The 18,847-nt window shown below is 46.3% G+C and overlaps 1 protein-coding gene across 1 annotated transcript; it reads right to left on the bottom strand.

Moving 5' to 3' along the window:
- Nucleotides 1-210: 210 nt before the first annotated feature.
- LOC144120052 (organic anion transporter 3-like) lies at nt 211-15,724 on the bottom strand. Its single transcript, XM_077652524.1, has 4 exons — nt 15,339-15,724; nt 5,844-6,537; nt 2,071-2,077; nt 211-346 (listed from the first exon to the last, which is right to left on the bottom strand). Exons 1-4 carry the CDS (start codon nt 15,687-15,689, stop codon nt 211-213), a joined length of 1,188 nt encoding a protein of 395 aa, XP_077508650.1. The 5' UTR covers nt 15,690-15,724.
- Nucleotides 15,725-18,847: the final 3,123 nt, after the last annotated feature.

Below are 18,847 nucleotides of genomic sequence, written 5' to 3' on the forward strand. Positions count from 1 at the left end.
TGTTTTACTCGAGTCATTCTTTCGCCATTTGTAGCGTAATTGAGCTCAGTCAACTGCGGAAAAACATTGCTTCGTGGCATGTCTCGGTATGCGAGTGTGGGGTGAACACTTATTATATATTTCACAAAAACTAGGAAGTTTTTGTGATAGGTTCTTCATAACGAATTGCTCGGCGAGGTCGTGCATGATGAGAGAGATCAGCGGCGCAAATCAGTCGTCGCCTTCGATTGCTATCGCATCTGTTCGCTGCGCCTTCGTCGTAAGCGGCACGCTGAGGTTTCCAGACGCCAGGTACGGAATACAAGACGCGTCCACAACGCGCAGCGGCATCATGCCACCCAGGGTTCTGCAAAGAAAAGGACAATTAAATTTTGGTTGGTCGGGAGAGGTTGCTCAGCCCTGCCCGTGGCTGTGTTCTAAGAGCCACCTGCATCGATTTGCGGCACGGCGCCAGTAGTGATATGGTAACTTATTGCGATCTCTGAATTTACTGTAGAGAATGACCGTGTCTGGGTAGAGTCTCGAAGGTAGAGGCGACAGGTTGCCGCTGGAAACAATTAAGAAATCACATCAAACCCTGAATGTGGAGCTTTAGTGTCCCCAGAAGATACTAACGCGATAGAATTATGGCTTTCGTTCTACTGAATATCTGGAGTCGTCGTCCGTCGCGTTCAGAGCGGAAAATCACAGGAGAAGAAACTAGGAGGGCCACCTACGTCAAGTTACCTTGTAGCGGCATCACAACCTGACTACCGGATTGTGAGCGAACCGACCACCGTGGCAGGTGGCAGTTTTGGTCGGGAGAGGTTGTCCGAGAATAGCAATCGGGGTCGCTGAAGCGCATCGCTGAAGCCCTGCACCACAGCTCCAGGAGTGATATCAAAACTCTTAGTCATACATGAATGCAAAGTGGCGAATTACCAATTCCGCATATATGGGCATTAACCCATTAACGCTGTCGCCTCATACTCTAAAGGCTGAGCGGAAATGTCTCCTTCAGTTTTTGACCAGTGGGCTGCTGTACCGTGCTGTGACACCGAAAAGGCCCTTGGGAACGTTCGCACTTCGTCTCCGTCGGAATGCGGCCGGCTAAGCCTAAATTCGTTAGCATGCAGTAGTGCTTAGCGGCGGAACAGGCAAGGAGGAAGATGCTACCGGGCTACATTGCAACATTTGCCACCAGCTACCGGCTGTCTGTCCTTAAACATATATACAGATGCGGATGAGCTGCTCAGTCATGAAGCAAATTACTATCTTTATGACCTACTGTACGCGCGCAAACAATAAACTTAACATATACTGTGATTCAATATGCAAAGAGGCGATGTTGCTTTTTAGTACCAAAGCACTATTCCAATGAATTATCCCAGCAAGGTCTTGCAAGGCTTGTGTGCTTGCAGTTTTCGTGGTTTTACTCCGAGTGAAATTAATAAATAAAATAAATATAAATAAATATATAAATAAATAATAAATAATAATTAATAAATGATAATTCTCTCTTGTCAATTGCATATTTCATACAGCCTTGTAAAACCATCCGTTACCTTTGTCAAAGATTACAGGCGGGCTGAGGATATTTCTGTTTTAACTCACCTGGAAGCTTGTTTCCCAGAATATGAAACATTTAGTGACGTTTGCGCTTTGTAGTCTTATTTCAAAGAAGTTGTTCACGTCTGCGAGCAGCATTATATTCCTTTGCGTAAAAAACGCGTCAACCGAGAATATCCGTGGATAACGCGAGAAATTATTCACCTGAGAAGAAAGATTAAGCGGCGGCGCAAGCATCGCTCGTCAGGCGACCTTGTACACCTTATCAGTACGCTGCACGATAAAATTCGAAATGCTAAAACACGTTTCTTCTCGGAGACGCTGCCGTCCTTTATGAAGCATGACCCACACAAGTTTTGGCGCTATCTTGCAAGCGAGCAATCCACAGTTTCCGAAATAAAAACTCCAAGCGATAACTTTACTGACCCTGACACCATTGCTACGAATTTCAACTCCTTCTTTCAGTCGGTCTTCTCACGTAAGGCTTCGGGAACTTGCCTTCAAGCATACTCCATCACTCACCCTATGCCTGAAATAAGCATAAGTGAGGATGGCATTCTATGCTTACTGCCAAAACTAGACACAAAAAATCTACGGGGCCGAATGATATCTCAAACAGTTTTTCAAGTAGGTGCGCATCATGGGTTTCAAAGTATTTTTTTTAGAATATTCACTCTGTCAATGCAAACCATAACAATTCCGGATGACTGGCGCTGTGCTGAAATAGTTCCAATTCATAAGGGTGCTCCCAACAACGAAATAAATAACTACAGGCCGGTCTCGCTAACAAGCTCTAATTGTAAACTGCTAGAACATATTATTTACAAAGCACTCATTAACCACCTAGAAATTAATCATCTACTCTACAGTAGGCAACATGGCTTTCGATCCCGATTATCAACAACCACACAGTTGGCAGAGATAACTTACGATATCGCAAATGCCCTCAATGAAAGGAGTCAGTTAGTTCCTCATCAAGACTTACTTACAAACTCCAGGCTATAGGCATTCAAAATGACGTAATTTCATGGATTGACTGCTTTCTGAAAAACCGTAAACAATGTGTCAAACTGAAAAATTCTGTATCTGGCAACTTGGATGTTTATTCAGGAGTACCTCAGGGTTCAGTGCTTGCCCCCCTGTTATTCTTAATATACATCAATGATATCCATTCATGCGTTGAGCCGGGTGTACAAATCCGACTCTTCGCAGATGACTGCGTAGTGTATAAGGTAATAGATTCTGTAGATCAGATTAAACTAAACGATTCTTTATCATCCATTCAAACTTGGTGCATTAATTGGGGAATGAAACTTAATGCCGTCAAAACAAATAGCATAGTTTTTACCAACAAAAAATTGCCACTAGTTTTTTCATACACTTCAAATAATGTCCCAGTCGTAAAACCAAATTCTGTAAAATACCTAGGGGTGACGCTATCAAGCAGTCTGAGCTGGGAACAACATGTAAGTAGCATATGCAGGAAGGCCCAGGGAAAGTTGTATTTCCTCAGAAGAAGATTACGCAATTCTCCTCCTGCTGTAAAACATAATGCATACAAAACCCTCGTGAGACCGTCCTTGAAGTACGCTGATAATATTTGGAGTCCCCACCAGAAATATTTATTAGGCAGATTAGAACGAATTCAGAACCTTGCAGTACGCTTTGCATACTCGAACTATTACAGGCACTCCAGCATCTCTAACCTACTAAAGAAAGCAGATCTACACAGCCTAGCTCAGCGTAGAGTGGTATCAAGACTGAAGTTCTTGTACCTACTTTATCATGGACACTTCAACATAAAAAAAGAAACATACCTTCAGGAACCATTCTACCACTCCACAAGGACTAACAATACGAAATCACTTCGTCAACCCATAAGCCACATTAATGTTCACAAATATTCCTTGTTTCCTTCAGCTATTCATTACTGGAATAAACTACCATCCACTGTTGTAAACTGCAGCACAGTAGAATCTTTCTTACAACATGTTAGTCACCTTGATCCAACATTCTCACCGTGATGCTTCTTTAATGATGAAACTGTATTCTGTATTTATTTGTGCATATACCTGTCTCCCTTGTTGAATCTGCCATTGTAATTTTTTGTGCGTTGTATCCATTCCTGCATGGGCCCGAGAAGGGCCTGCAGTATTCGCAAATAAAATAAAATAAAAAATATAAAGCCGAGACAGAGATTCGAACCAGCGGCGGCCCTAACAGATAAGCATCTCTGGACACTGGGCGAGTGCGCTAGTCGATATATCACCGCAGCCGAAAGCTCCTCATGTGAAACCGCAAGATACTCTCAAGCGGTGCATTGCACATCATCTTCTTCATGAACTTATACTACTATCAAACTAATATTCGAGCCTTGAGCTATGGGGCAGTAGTAGCAGAAATGCCTGCATGGGTTGGCGTTGACAACATTGCTACAGAAACGCGGCACAGTAGCATAGGCCGTCGGCGTACATTGGGCAAATTGACATGATGAATAAGCAGGAGGCGCTTAACTAGCTCCCAGGGTCTGTGGACATCTCAATCACGCTTTCAGGTGCGTGGCATTGGTGTCCACCTGCAAAGAGTTGTGCCTTCGCACTATTTTTTGTGCTTAGCAATGATAAGCTGCCAGCCAATTCCGTTATGCAATAGATAAAAACAGAGAAAATACCCCTCAAGATATTGACACTTATATTCTGCCGCAGCTATAGAGAACTACGACATAGTATAACAGACTTTTGTACTCTCTAAAATACGATGAGAAAGGAAATTGTACATTTAATTACATGCGGCTAACTGCACATAGGACAAGTCCAGCCTACTTCAGAGGCGTTGCGACCATCCTGTGCACATATTCTTCTGAGACCCGAGCAGGAGTATCCAGTCTGAGAGCAACACTCGTAATGATGATTTGCCATCAATGGTCCTTCCAGGCCGTCGAGAATGACGGCGATACACAAGGGGTGAATGAAGTGAAGATATCCACAGTCTTTCGTTGATTTTGGGTCGAGTTGTCGACTTGTTAAAAAAACCGTAGAAAGTCTACGTAAAACTACTCCGTGATAAGAACTGAATAAGCAAACACAAAATAATTACGGAACCATATCGTGCCGATCTTCAATTCAAACCAGAACCTCCAGCGGTCTTGTGGTGTTTGCGCGCCTTCTTACTCTTATGCTTGGAAGAGACTTCCGGCGGTGACGTTATGTTTTGAGGAAGCGATCCAGCCTTTTGTGGAGGCGATACTGCGTCTTCCGACGGCGATGCAGCATTGTCTATTGGATATCCAGGTTCATGCGAAGGTGGCGTAGGCTTATCAAGAAGCGTTCCAACTTGTTCCGAAGGGCATGTAGCTGTTTCCAAAGGTGGCCCATTGTTCATTGACGGTGATCCAGTCTTTTGCCTTGGACAGCCCGGCATCTCATTAGCTTTTGAAGACGAGTCAACAGCTTTTGAAGACGACTCACGAGTTCCCAAAGGTGACACAAGGTTATCAACACGTGATCCAGTCACTTGTGGTGGTGAACTGGCTAACGCAGGGGACGCCGCTCCTGACGTCACTGCGCTTGCCGCACATGAGGCAGCAAGACTTGCCGGCACCCGATTTGATTTTCGATGCCCAAGTGGCTTTCTTGACTTTTCAGCTTTCGCAGACGTTTGAAATGGATGGAGGCAAGTTTTCAGGGCCTCCTTGCGGTGCTCTGCGTCCAACGGGCTCGGATCCGGGTCTTTGTTCTGATGGGAGAATATCTCGGGAAGCCACTGAACGGCCACCGCGCTCACCAAGCTCAGCACCGTCATGACCACATTGAGAGCTAATAAGCGCTGGTCTTCGGTGAAGGCATTAATCAATGTGACCAGGAGAACTCCCACGCGGCCGACGGAATAGGATATGCAGAATCCAACGCTTCTTATTGCAGTAGGGAAGACTTCGCCGGAATAAGTATAGTTGACACACATAGCCGCAGTAGTGGCGGTTAAGACCAATAAAGTGGACAATGGCATCGCGAAACTGACCTTCAATTCGTAGGCGACTGTCTGAAACGCAGCGCAGACAGACAGCAGCACCAGCACTACGGACAATGTGAATCTTTGACCTCGATTTTTCAGGCTATAGTAGAGTGCGATGAGGAGCAGGATTTTGAACAGGTGCGCCGAAACTTCCCAGTGGGCTTCCAAATTCGTGCGGTCCATGCGTGAAGCATAGTACGCAAAGTTCACGCCAAACCAGGACAAAATGATTGACACGGCGCGCCGGCGAAAGGAAGCCGAAAGGAATATGCTTTCCGAGGCACCTGTCCCCGCTGCAGAGGCTGTCTCTCGCTTCTCCAGCTGCCGCTTGAGCGCTCTGAACGTGGCTCTGGCCTTGGCTCCATCCACTCCGTTGTACTTTGCTACATGCAACACGGTGCTCTCAGCCTGGCGAATTCTCCACGTGGCCAGCTGCCAGACGGGGGACTCCTCGAGGGAGTAGCAGCAGGCCAGCACTATGGCAGAGGCCGCGACGAAGAGTGCGTGCGACAGCCTCCAGCTTGGACGGAGTAGCGACAGCAGGGAATACAGTACAGGCGGCACTGTGGTACCGACAATGTTCGCCAGAAGGATGTACAGCGCCCGGTGCTCGTTTCCCGTCACTTCATAGAGGACGATGAAGTTCAACACGTTCGTCACGCTGGTTGCGGCGGAGATGACGAACCGGGCCATGAGGAAGGCACCCAAGGCCTTCGTCGTACTTGCCGCCATGCTGGCTAACAGCATGGTGGCAGCACTGACCAGGATGACCGGCTTGCGCCCCACGCGGTCTGCCATTTTGCCGGCCACAGGCACCAGACACAGCGGACCCATGATGTACACGGAGCTGGAGATGGAGTACAGCCACTGGTGTTCGCACACTAGGTCCCACATGCTGACGACGCTGTCACCAACGTCCGTGGCGTTGTAGTCCCATCGATTACAGGCAACTTCGCGGCGCTCCTCTAGGTTGTCGTCCTGAGAAACGAAAAAAAAAGAACGAAGCCAGATTAAACGTTGAGGGCAGAGCGATGCCCCTTTGAGAATATAAAGGAATGTTTAAACAATAACTTAACATTAAGCTTGAGCAATGTTCGGCGGAAAATTTTATGGTTCCTTTTTCATTTGCAATCATACTGCATGCTGAGCTCCCAAGCAGGACTGGCATAGACGTATATAAAATACAAAATAGCATAGAAGTACGGAGTATAAAATACACCAACACATATGGCAGTCCAGCGGAAGCGGTTATTACTATACATGACATACTGCACGACAACAATCAAAACTGACATTCAAGAACACATAGGAGACAAAATTGCTTGACTTATTATAAGCTTAATTGCAGCTTATTCAAAGATTAGAGAGCAGAAGATGGCAAACCATTCCAGTCTGGTATTGTATTTGAAAAAAATGAGAATTTTTATAAATTTGTCTCTGCAAAGTGAGGCGCCACGGAGAGGGCATGAGAGGGGCGTGTCTGCCTGGAAGTGAGAAGGTGAACGTAAGGGCTAGGTTCTAGTGTGAGCTTTTGATTAAGTAAGAGAAATAAAAATTTGAGACGGAGGAATTTTCTTCTTGCCTGGAGTGTGTTAATACCATTTTCTGCCATTAGTTCATATGCCGAATCGGTGCGACCCTATTTCGAATAGATAAAGCGTACTGCCCATCTCTGAATTTTTTCGAGAGAATTTAGATTGAACATCGCATGGGGGTTCCGCACAATGCAAGCATATTCCAGCTTAGGCTTTATAAGTATTGTGTAAGCGAGAAGTTTGACATGAGCGGGAGCATCCTTAAGCTTGCGTACGACCAGGCATAGTTTGCGAAAGGCTGAAGAGGAAATGTTATGAATATATGTGTTCCACCTGAGTCGAATATTGATTGCAACGCCGAGATGTTTAAATTCCTGAACTTCATATAAGCGGCGGTCCTGGACAGAGTATAAGTAGTGAAGTGGGTATTTCTTCTTGTTATGCAAAGTAAGAGATATTTCTGAGTAAAGCTGCGTGCCCCGTTTATGGCATCACTTTAGTATGTTAATTAGTTAAACATTAAGTGCATGTTGGTCTTGAGGTACCATATTTTTTTTATATAACGCAGTCGTCGGCGAAGCGATGAATTTTCACGGGATCATGGTTTACGTGTCGTTGCAAAATATCAGAAAAAGGAGCGGGCCGAGAACACTACCTTGTGGAACTCCGTAATTTGACTGGAAGAAAGAGCTCAAGCCATTAACATGCACGTACTGAGAACGGTCGGTTAAACATGCGGAAATCCAGGCAATGAGAAAACTTGGAAGTTCGAGTTGCTTTAATTTGACAATAAGCTCGTTATGTGGGATACCATCAAAGACTTTACTGAAGTCTAAAAATGACATCTATTTGCCCACCTCTATCCAGGACAGAAGTGAAAAATTGAGCAACTGTTGTTAATTGGGCAGTGGTTGATTACCCCTTTCTGAAGCCATGCTGGAATGGAGATCGAATATTGTGCTGATTTGAGAAGTCGGTGATGTGAGTGCTCACGATATGTTGAAATATTTTACAGCTCGATCATACGAAAGAAATAGGACGGTAATCAAATAATGAGAGCAGGTTGCCTTTTTTAAACACAGATACTACACGAGCTATTTTCGTGTCAGTAGGAAGAGGAAAGAGTTAAAAAACGGGGAAAGAGCTAAAATAAAATTTCGTATCGAATTTGACAGCACAACTAAAATAGTATTAGCTGAAATTTGAAATGGAAGCAGTACTTCTCAATTCACGTAATTAGGAAACTATCAACAGTGATTTGAAGATATAGATGAGAGCAGTTATTGACGTGATATTCACACAATGGATGGATGGATGGATGGATGGATGGATGGATGGATGGATGCATGGATGGATGGATGGATGGATGGATGGATGGATGGATGGATGGATACGGCTGAACCCTTTACATCGGGCGGTGGCTCAAGCCACCTAGCCATGTCTTGTGAAATTTTACTCCTGTCTTGCTTTTAGCCACCCATCAGATAACCTTCGCTTGGTTACTTCTAACCTCTTAAAATCCACTTTCCCTTCACTATCCCTAAACCCCAATGCCTTGGGTAAGTCAGCCCCGCTGCCTTCCACTGTAGGGTGAAGCCCTTTACAGAAAAGTATCAAGTGTTCAGCCGTTTCCTCCTCCTCTCCGCACGCAATGCACAAAGTGTCTATCTCCTGGTACCTGACTCTATACTTCTTAGTCCGCAAAACTCCAGTCCTGGCCTCAAACAACAAAGAACTTCCCCTACAATTATCATAGATATTTTCTTTGACAATTTCCTGTTTAAAGGTCCGGTATGTTTCTAGTGCCGATTTCGTCAGCATCCCTGTTTTTCACAAAGCTCTCTCTGTTCCTTTAACCTTTTTCTTAGCCGATAATTGCTGATTTGCCCCCTTACTGCTGTCCAGATATTTGCTTGTCAATTTTCTAGTTCGCTTTCTCCATTTCGTGTCAACATTCTTTATATACAGGTATCTGAAAACTTTCCTAGCCCACCGCTTTTCCTCCATCCTTCTCAATCGTTCCTCAAATGCTATCTTACTGCTAGCCTCTCTGCTAAATTAACTAACAAATTAACCAATAAAAGCGGCACCTGGCGGTGCAGACAAGAAGCGGAGAGTGGAAGTCTAGCCGCAGGCGCCCCCCCCCCCCCCCCGAGCCTAATGAAAACACCTTAGCAAAAGTCTCATAGAGCGGCAAGAAATGGAAAAACCGAACGGGAAACCAAATCTGTACCGCTCCGCAGTCTTTGCGAACGCAGTGAGACATTATTTCATTAACCCTTCGTGCTGTAACGGTCGCGACGGAGGATTAACCGCAATGCGATTCTCCGCGAATCTGGAAAATTTGCACCGACAGGACTATTTTCGCTAGTTCTGGTTTTCCGATTTCGTCTTTCCTTGTATCTAATATCTCCTCCTAAAGCTACTAAGGTGCGAAACTTCTGCGCAGCTGCTGTGATAGTACTCGCCTTTGCTAACTGCACGCATAAACAATTGTAAGAGCGTGCACCAGAGCGTACTTCGAGCTCGTGCTATTAAGTTAAAGCAATCAATAAATGCGCGCAGGGAAGCCGTTTCTGACTGTATTTTTTCGCCGCATCTTTTCTCAACGGGCGAGTAGCACTGGGCTCAATATTGGACCGCGCGCGTTACTGACACATGGGTCGGTTGCGCGATGGTTCGCCTGTTCGGTTCCACTCGCCGGACTATAAATTTATACATTTTTAGCATGAACCCCATATTTTTATTGCGTGGACTGCGAGGATGCGACGACCAGCCGAAACGGCAATCGTTACACAAGTGCCTTTATTTCGAATAAGGTCCGTGAAGGGCGCACGCCTAGGAGCCAATTACACGCACAGCGGCGGCTAAGCAGAGACGCGCAAGTGAAGGTATACGTTGTTTGCTCGCAAGGAGGTGCCATGTTGTTATGGAGGAGCTCCTTCTAGATTTGATGTGCGTCCACATGCATCAGCCACATGCAGAGGCATTTTAACATTGACAGCCAGCCGCACTTGCTGTTAAAAGCTGCTAAACACTGAAGAATGAGGCACAAAGGCACAGCAGTCCATTAGCTGAGATGTGCTGTCGGGAAGTCCTTTCGGTAGATTTAGACGCCGTCATAACAAGAGACTGATGTTTCAGTGACCCCGTGATAGTGACATGCTGTACATATTATGTGCCTGCACCCGAAATACTTCTGACGCTCCTTCCTGCGCTAGTCTCACTATTTAGTTTACTCCCCCCCTCCCCCCCCCCCCCAAGGCACAATAGGCGCGAACAGCAAGTGTGGCAACGTTGCAGTTGTGCAGAAATAACAAAATGTTATGATCAGGGCAAAACAACAAATACGATCCGCGCGACATAACTCACAAACGTGTGTTATGGCTCGCTCTACTGTGCAGCTTGCATCAAATGCAAAGCTTAACCAATCACACAGACAAGGTTATTAACGCAGCTATTGGCTGCTATGCGCCCACATAGTCTTCGCATCGCCACTGGAGCTGCGCTTCATGCATTTTGCCTTCACTTCGAGTAGACGTATACGTCAATATTATGTTTCAATTTTAACTTTTTACAGCAGTTTTTCCCGGTCGTAACCATAGCATCATTATATTGAGCTTGCACTGGGAAGGAATTTTGTTTTGTTTCTGTGAGTAAGCATATTCCCATAAGACAGTGCGCATGGAATATTTTTATTTTAAATTACAATAGTGTGACGCATAAGGTTTCACTAAAACAGCTGGGCCCAGCACATTATCGCCCTCTCCTAGTTTTCAGCAAGGAGGGAACGGTACCATTCAGTGTCATTGATGTCATTCGCATCAAACACCACAGTAGGTAAATAACTAAATGACACAATTGTTTACGGTAAGTGCGAAGTGGCAGTTACCATACGTTTTTAGCATACCGTAGACGTACTACCGGAGACGTATACCAGTTTACCGGACCCCTCTTGCTCACGAGCAGTTGCTCCCCCTCACCCCGACAATGCGACTGCGCATGCGCACGAGGGGTCCTGTAAAGCGGCATACGTCTCCGGTAGTACGTCTACGGTATGCTAAAAACGTCTAGTGTTGAAAAATGACACTGCCGTCTAATGACACTAGTCGATCTCAATCATTCCAACCACTACTTCATTGCAATCCCACAAATTCTCTTGCAAAACATTATCGTGCTTATAAAGCGCAGTGTAGAAAACGCACCCCAACATCCACAAGCGCCGGGGACATCCACGCACAGTGAAACCTCAAGTGAATCACTTACAGAGAACCTCGCACGAACATTGTTCATGTATATTCCTGCAGAGCTACCGAGTATAAACAGCACCTGGTTTGAAAGCAGTACAGTAAAAATCTAAATGAAATATAAAATATGGTGGCAGTAAATAGAATGGCCTTTCATAAAGCCGTATGAAGCCTTCTTGACAGCCTAAGTGATTCTTAAGTTACGAAACAAAACTAAAGCCTACCAGGTACAATGCTTGGTGGGAATGAGGTTCCAAAAAAAGTTTAACTGAGAGCCAAACATTCATTCTGGTGGCGTTTCACAGTATGCTGTGGAGATTTACCCATATGTAGAGTGTGGCCCTAATTTACAATATTTGTACATTACGGCAAATTTATGTAGTATTTACCAATGTATGTCATTGTGTTGTGCTTTATGGCGCATAGGCAGCTAAGGCTATTATGCACAAGCACGAGGTAAGCACGAGGTATTTTTGCTGAAACATATATAACTGTGAAAAGTCATAGGTGATGTAAGTTGCCTAAAACGTTAGTATTACCGAGTGATCCCATAGAAAAAAAATTTTAGAGATAGCTATTAGTTGAAACTTAAAAGAGGGTTGGGTAATATCAGCAGGTACCCTTGGCAGGTCAAGGATCTCGAGGCTCCCGGCAAACCAAATAAAGACCTCAGCCTTCTTTTCGGTGGAGAGAATGAGGCTGAGGTCGACCGAAAAATTAGCAAAGCAGTTGGTCAGACTTTAGAGTCCCTGGAGAAACCCTGCTTCTATTAAGAGGTTCAAAACGCAAGACATGTCTGCCATTGCATTATCTCTTAAAAGCAGTGTGGAATGAAAAGGAAGGCATTCTTTATAAAACTGAATAAAATACTGTTTCGCTAGTTTTTCGAGTTTTGTACACGAGAATGAATTGTGGCTAACAGTAGGCTCATCTCTGCATTCTTCACAAACAGCTTTATCGTGTCTTGTTAGCAAGAAGTTGTGCGTAAGGTGTGTGTGGCCAATTCAGAGACGGCAAGCAATCACTTCGTTCAAAACATTCCTTGTGCATAAACTACTTCCATTCACTTAAAACCAGCGTTACCAAGTGTAATTTATTATTCATTTCGCTGTTTCAAGCCGACTGCCATTTTTTTTTTATTTTCCATTGTACCAACTTCATGTAATCCTTGAAGGCTAAAGTTACTTTCTTGATTTCTTTGTCACGAGCATGAGCAGCGCTGAAATCTCTCTCGTTGCCTTTAATTGTGCTATGACTCGATACCAAGCAGAGTTTTATGTTTTGTGCTTAAGCTATGCTTGTTACTACGTTGTGTATGATATCACAAAATACGAATATGGAGGCACGATATACTAAAATGGAGGTTAGTGAGTGATGATTTAGTAGATTATGAACAACTTGTGTGAAAGGCAGTGTCAACTAGGAATGCCCAACACCTTATTTTCTGATAGAATGGTCACAAGAATAGTGCCATCTATATTCTTTAATCAAGTCTTTCAATGCCTAAAATACAGCGGCCTCATAATGTACACTAATACAGCAAAAACAACCATAACTTCAAAAGACGAAGTGGCCTCTCCTATTAGGATTTAACGCGAGCTGCATCACCTCCCTGCGGTTCAAGTCGTGCTTCATAATTATTAAAGAAATTTTTGCGTCTTCATTGTGCATATGGTCTCTAAACCATCTCACGCCTCCTGCATCACTTACATGAAAAAGGGCAATGCCATCAAGAGAGCACCCTATGAAAGAGAACTTCCGTGAAGTGATACCTTTCTTGCACGTCCTAAATTCTTGGCTCTATTTCTTGCCTTCTTTTAATGACAAAGATACACTGTTATCTTTCGTGGTTCAAGCAACCATGGCTAAGGTGAAGATAAGCTTGCTTCTCAGGATTTCTGTAAGACACGAATAATTGTCTGCTGTGAATTTTCCCGGGAGAGCATTCGCACAGAGAACAGATGTGTAAACAGTACTTGCAATGAAGCGACCATGTTCATATCTGAGCCACTCCAGGGAATTTTGCGTGTCACAGACACTATTGGTCTATTGCCACTATCTGTGTGCTATATATTTCACATTCATGCCTCAAGATGTCTTCCAGCATTCTGCATGAGCTGTTTAGCTTGGTGCCTAGGCACCTGTTCAAAAAAGAAACATTGTTCAAAAAAGAAAGACCATGAGAGCAGTGAAAATTTATTAGCTGTAAATGAATGAGAACTATAGACTCTCCAGAAAGCACATAAAAATAATTTTATGCGTAAAGAAAGCCTTGGCAAATAATCAAGGTATGCAATATTTTTGCTTTCATGATAAATAAAAATTAAAAGTGCATACGAATCCAATAGCTGCACAAGGAGGTTGCCAAGGGAGATCAATGAAAAAAATGTCTTTAATTTTATCACCAAAAATATGTAGCGTTTCAGAAAAGTGAAACAACAGACTACGCCCCCGCAGGCCCACGATGAAGGCATTCGACTCCTGCTACTATAAGCTTCTGCTGGCATGTATTCCGACGTATATCGTTCAAGTCGCATGTGAACTCTAGTTTACTGCTGGGCTTCCGAACACAATGCCTGCGTAAGCGAGAGCTCCTGAGGCCTTTGGTCGAGAAGGGTTAATTGTTTTCAATACCTGTGATGGATACACACAAAACAATAAGGCCGCGCAACACGCGGACTTTTGACGAGTATCACCTAGAACGTTTGGGTTGTCATGGTACGTGCCCACGTACACGATCTAGACTGACCTCCGCCACCACCGCTTTCTCAGCTTTCTCTGACGGGTTGCCATTTCGGCTTTAGCGTTAGCACGGGAAAACTCACGTGACACCGAGAGCGGCAACCAACACGATTGATCACGCAAAAATTTTATCAAACTACTATCCATGCACAACACCGAATCCCTTAAAAACCATATTTATCATTGTGTGATCGCGTTGCACACATTCACATCCCGACTTATTTTGCTGCCCCTTATCTGCGCAGACTGCTGCATGTTCTCAACTGCGAACACAACATGCCGTTGACTCGACGTGCTCACTGCTGACTGCTTCCAAGACGTTGGCGGCAAAAACGCGACACACAATAAACGCGACGAACGGAGCCACCTCCAGCGAGCAAGGCGCTACTTTCTCGCTAAATAGTGGAGAAGTCGCTAAAGTCATTACCTGTAGTAATGGATTAGCACGGTGCCAACACATTTCCGTTTGTCGCAGACATCGGCGACACAGGAACACTTCGGCTTCTCCTCGGTAGATTCTTACGTCCGTTAGCGCGAGTTTACGAGGATCGACAGTCATGTATTCGCCGCAAACTTGGTGTGAGAGTCTCTGGTGCCCTTAGAGAATGTCGAAATTAAGCGACGCGATTAGCCCCCACAAAACAGCGCAATTCATTCCGATGGTTATGAGAGGTTTTATCAGTTTTTGAAATGATTGCTAAACCTGTGAAACACGAAGAAATCCAGCGCTTTCTTGCGCAGAGAACAAACTGAGCTCATTAGGCGCGGTGGTAGTCCGGCGCACACAACACATCCGTTCATGACGAATTACAATATCTACAGCGCCAAATTCGAACTACAGCGACATATACTGTTTGCGATTCCCGAGACGACTTTCTAGACGACTTGCCGTCCTAATGACGGGAACCTCATGACTCGAGCCAAAACAGTAATATTTTTATGAGCGGGTATTTCAAGAATAAAATACTATGACGGCTCCAACAAACATGAAATTCTTAAGTTTCTTATACACATACGGCTCTACAAATTAGAACTACACTTAGATATTACCGTATCATAGGAGATAACTTGATAACATTCCATAGTTGTGCGCAGGGGAGGCAGACCGCAAAAAAGCGATGCCAGGACAGTTCCTGTGCGGAGGAAATATCGAGACCGAGAGATAGTATGTTGACGCTAGAGAGGAAACCTCGCCCGCGCAACTAATGTACCTCGGGTGAAAAAACCGACACATGAAATACGCAATCTGGCTCACCGGAACCGGCGGGCTGTACACGGTGCACCTGCTGAAGCTTCCGTCGGCCAGCACGGGAATCGCCACGTTTCTCCACTGCTCAACGGGCCAGTCGCGGAATTCCGAAGGCGGCTGACACCAGTGGTCCACGGGGCGGCCGATGAGCCGGTAGGCGAACGCGTGTATCAAGAGCACGATCACGGTGAGGGTGGTGAATACTAGCACCGAATGCTGGAACCGTCCGTGGCCCAAGATGACGTAGACGTTCTCTTGAATGAGGGCTCGCGAATCAGCGCTCATGAAGCCCTCCAGCAGGCTAAGAGTTGGTGATTTCACTTCCGCGTCCGAGCCCCCATCCTCTTTCGGGGGCATTGTCTTATCAGGACGAACGTAGATGCCGTGGGGGTATATGAAGTCCTACCAGTGCTGCCTGGGCGCTCAAGCACGAGCGCAGCTTGCGTGTTAGCCCTCGCGGAATCTTCCACCAGCGAGGACTCAATACCTAGAGACCGCACTGACCAGTGGAATTACACCGCAGTGGACGACAACGAATGTGGAGTACAGTCAGCACTATGACGCCGATGACTTGGCTTTAGAAGAGGGTCCACTGGAAAACCTTGCCGCCAAAGAGCTGCCGAGAGGCCGAGCGCATCAACATCTGCTTCTTCTTTGGTGGCCTGGCTTTCTCGCATGTGACGCGTGGATTGAAAGGTCATAAAGGTTTTTTTATTTCTCTGCATTTGTGAAAATTGTATGTTGATGGCAGATGTGTCAGCATACATTATACCATAAAGCTCTAGAATGTAAATCTATGTTGGAAGGGGGAACGTACACCAGACCAAATCTTTAACTGGCGTGGTTTTTGCATCCATATTTGCACGTTGTAAAAGGCTTCTCTCGGCGAAACCACTGGCATATACATGTTGTAATTTGACGTGTGTGGTGGAATTTGGTAGTCTATATTTTTCATAATATTGTGTAGCAGGATGTCTTCCAAGGCGCTGCGTCGCGAACGACTACCAGTAGAGTTCAGGTCCAGTCCAGCAGCAACGAACACTTCAGAGCACGCACGAGCATCGGAATGTTTAGCGCTTGTCGTCGTCTTCTTCCTTAAGCGCCAGCCGCCGATGGTTCGGGAGCCGAAGCCCTGTCTGAAAACTTTCTCTGGGCGAAAAGCCGCCATCCTGGCAGCCTAGGGCGATGTGACGACGGTGGGGTCGTACTATGGATTGAGGCGGTCCGTGTGTACCATTTCACGGCCTCCGCAACGATGATCAGAGGACGCAGTAAGTGGTTAGACGAGGTAATTGACAGGGGAGGTCTGCTTAAGAATAAGGTAGGGGTGGGTAGTTGCTGACAAGTTTAGAGGGAAGGCCGGGACATGAAAAAGGCACCCATAGCTAAACCTAAGAGTCAGGAAGGCAGGTTGGAAGAATTCCGGAGCAGTCTCGGAGGCTTTTCTGCTGCTGCTGGGTGTGACAAATGAAAGACCGGGCAAGGTGGCGGCATTCTTCGGCTTAAGTGGCGGCTTGGGAAAGAGTCGTGAATTCAGAAGCATCAGGGCGGTATGGGAGAATGGTGTCCATGGGGCAAGAATTCTCACAGCCGTAGAAGAGAAAGTATGGAGAGAATCCGCTGGTGACTTGAGGAGCGCAGTTATAAGCACGGTTGACGCAAGGTAGAAAGCGGTCCTAGTTGCAGTGATCGGAAGCTAAATACATGGCCAGCATGTCGCCGAGGGTGAGATTAAAACGCTCAGCCATGACATTTGTCTGCGGATGGTAGGCGAAGGTGGTGTGGTGAACGACTATGCGTTCCTAAAGGACATCTTCAACAACTTAAGAGTGTAACGTGGAGCCTCGGTCACGCAGCTACTCTTTGGGAGCACCACGGCGAAGAATGATATGATGGAGGATGAAGGATGCAATGTCTTGGGCCGTAGCAGATGGTAAAGGCGGCGTTTCGGCGTAGCGTGTAAGATGGTCGATGGCAACGATGATTCACCGGTTCCCGTTTGATGTGCTTAGAAGAGGGCCGTACAAGTCAATGCAAACACGCTCGAAGGGCAGAGCAGCGGCTGTAGAGGGGCTGCGGGTCGGCGAGGTGGGTTTTTCGCCGCTGGCGCTCGGGGCAAGACTGGGCGAACAGGCGAACATAACGGTACATCCCACGCCAGCAGCACCGATGTCGTAGGCGGGTGGAGGTCTTCAAGAATCCGGCAGGGGCACACTGCTGATCAGCGTGGTAGTGGCAGATAATGACAGCGCAGATAGGTCGGAATGACAAGCAGCTACTTGCGACCATTCGGGAGATAGTTTTGGTGGTAAAGGAGCTCGGCTCTGATGGCGAAATGGTAGGACTGGCGATGGAGAGCACGAGAAGGAGGGGGCAGAAATCTGCTGGATAAGAAATCTGAAAGGCAAGCGATCTATGGGTCTCTGCGTTGCTCAGAAGCGATATCAGTGGGGCCAAAGGACAAAGAATTCAGGGCGCATATACAAGGCACTGCCTCAGATGGCAGAGGGGAACGTGAGAGGGCATCAGTATCTGCATGTTTACGGCCGGAACGCCAGACAACGTTTATTTCGTACTGTTGGAGTCGCAGGGCCCAACACGCCAGTCGACAGAAGAGATATTTCAAAGAGGACAACGAGCAGAGGGCCTAGTAATCGGTGACACCGTCAAAAGGGAGACGTACAAGTAGGGGCGAAATTGGACGATTGCCAAAAGGATGGCTAAGCAGTCCTTTTTGTTGACGGAATAGTTGGCATCAGCCTTGGTTAGGGTCCGGCTGGCGTAAGCGACAACATACTCATGAAGGCCAGGCTTGCGCCGAGCGAGCACTGCACTCAGGCCGACGCCGCTGGCATCGGTGTGGACTTCCGTGGGAGAACGAGAACCGAAATGAGGCAGGATTGGCGGAGTCGTCAGTAGGCGAGGAAGTTTCGGGAATGCTTCATCACAGGTTGGCGGCCAGGCCGAAATGTCGTAGTTGGAGAGGAGCTTAGTCAGGGGGCCGATGATAATGGCAAAATTGGGGACGAAGCGGCGTTAGTAGGAGCAGAGGCCGATGAAGCTGTGGAGTTCTTTAACAGAAGTGGGCTTCGGAAATACGGCCTCAGCGCACACCATTGCCGGGTCCGGGAGAGCGCCATCCTTTGACAGGACATGTCCGAGAATGGTGAGCTGCCGAGCTTCGAAGCGTCACTTGTTTCAATTAAGTGGCAGACCAGTGCCGGTCAGGCATAGAAGAACAGTCTCAAGGCAATAAAGGTGAGGCGATAAATCCGGAGAAAAGATCACAACGTAGTCCAAATAAGAAGGCATGTGTGCCCTTTGAGCCCTCGGAGAAGATTGTCCATCATGCGCTGAAATGTGGCGAGTGCATTGCCGGGGCCGAAGCGCATGACAATACATTCATAAACCCGTAGGGTGTCTCGAAAGCGGCTTTTCGACGATCGGCCTCTGCTATCAGAACCTGCCGGTAGCCTGAGCGCAAATACAATAACAAACTCAGCGCCTTGCAGGCT

This window comes from Amblyomma americanum, chromosome 2, assembly GCF_052857255.1.
Source record: "Amblyomma americanum isolate KBUSLIRL-KWMA chromosome 2, ASM5285725v1, whole genome shotgun sequence".
NCBI classification, from domain to species: Eukaryota; Metazoa; Arthropoda; class Arachnida; order Ixodida; family Ixodidae; genus Amblyomma; species Amblyomma americanum.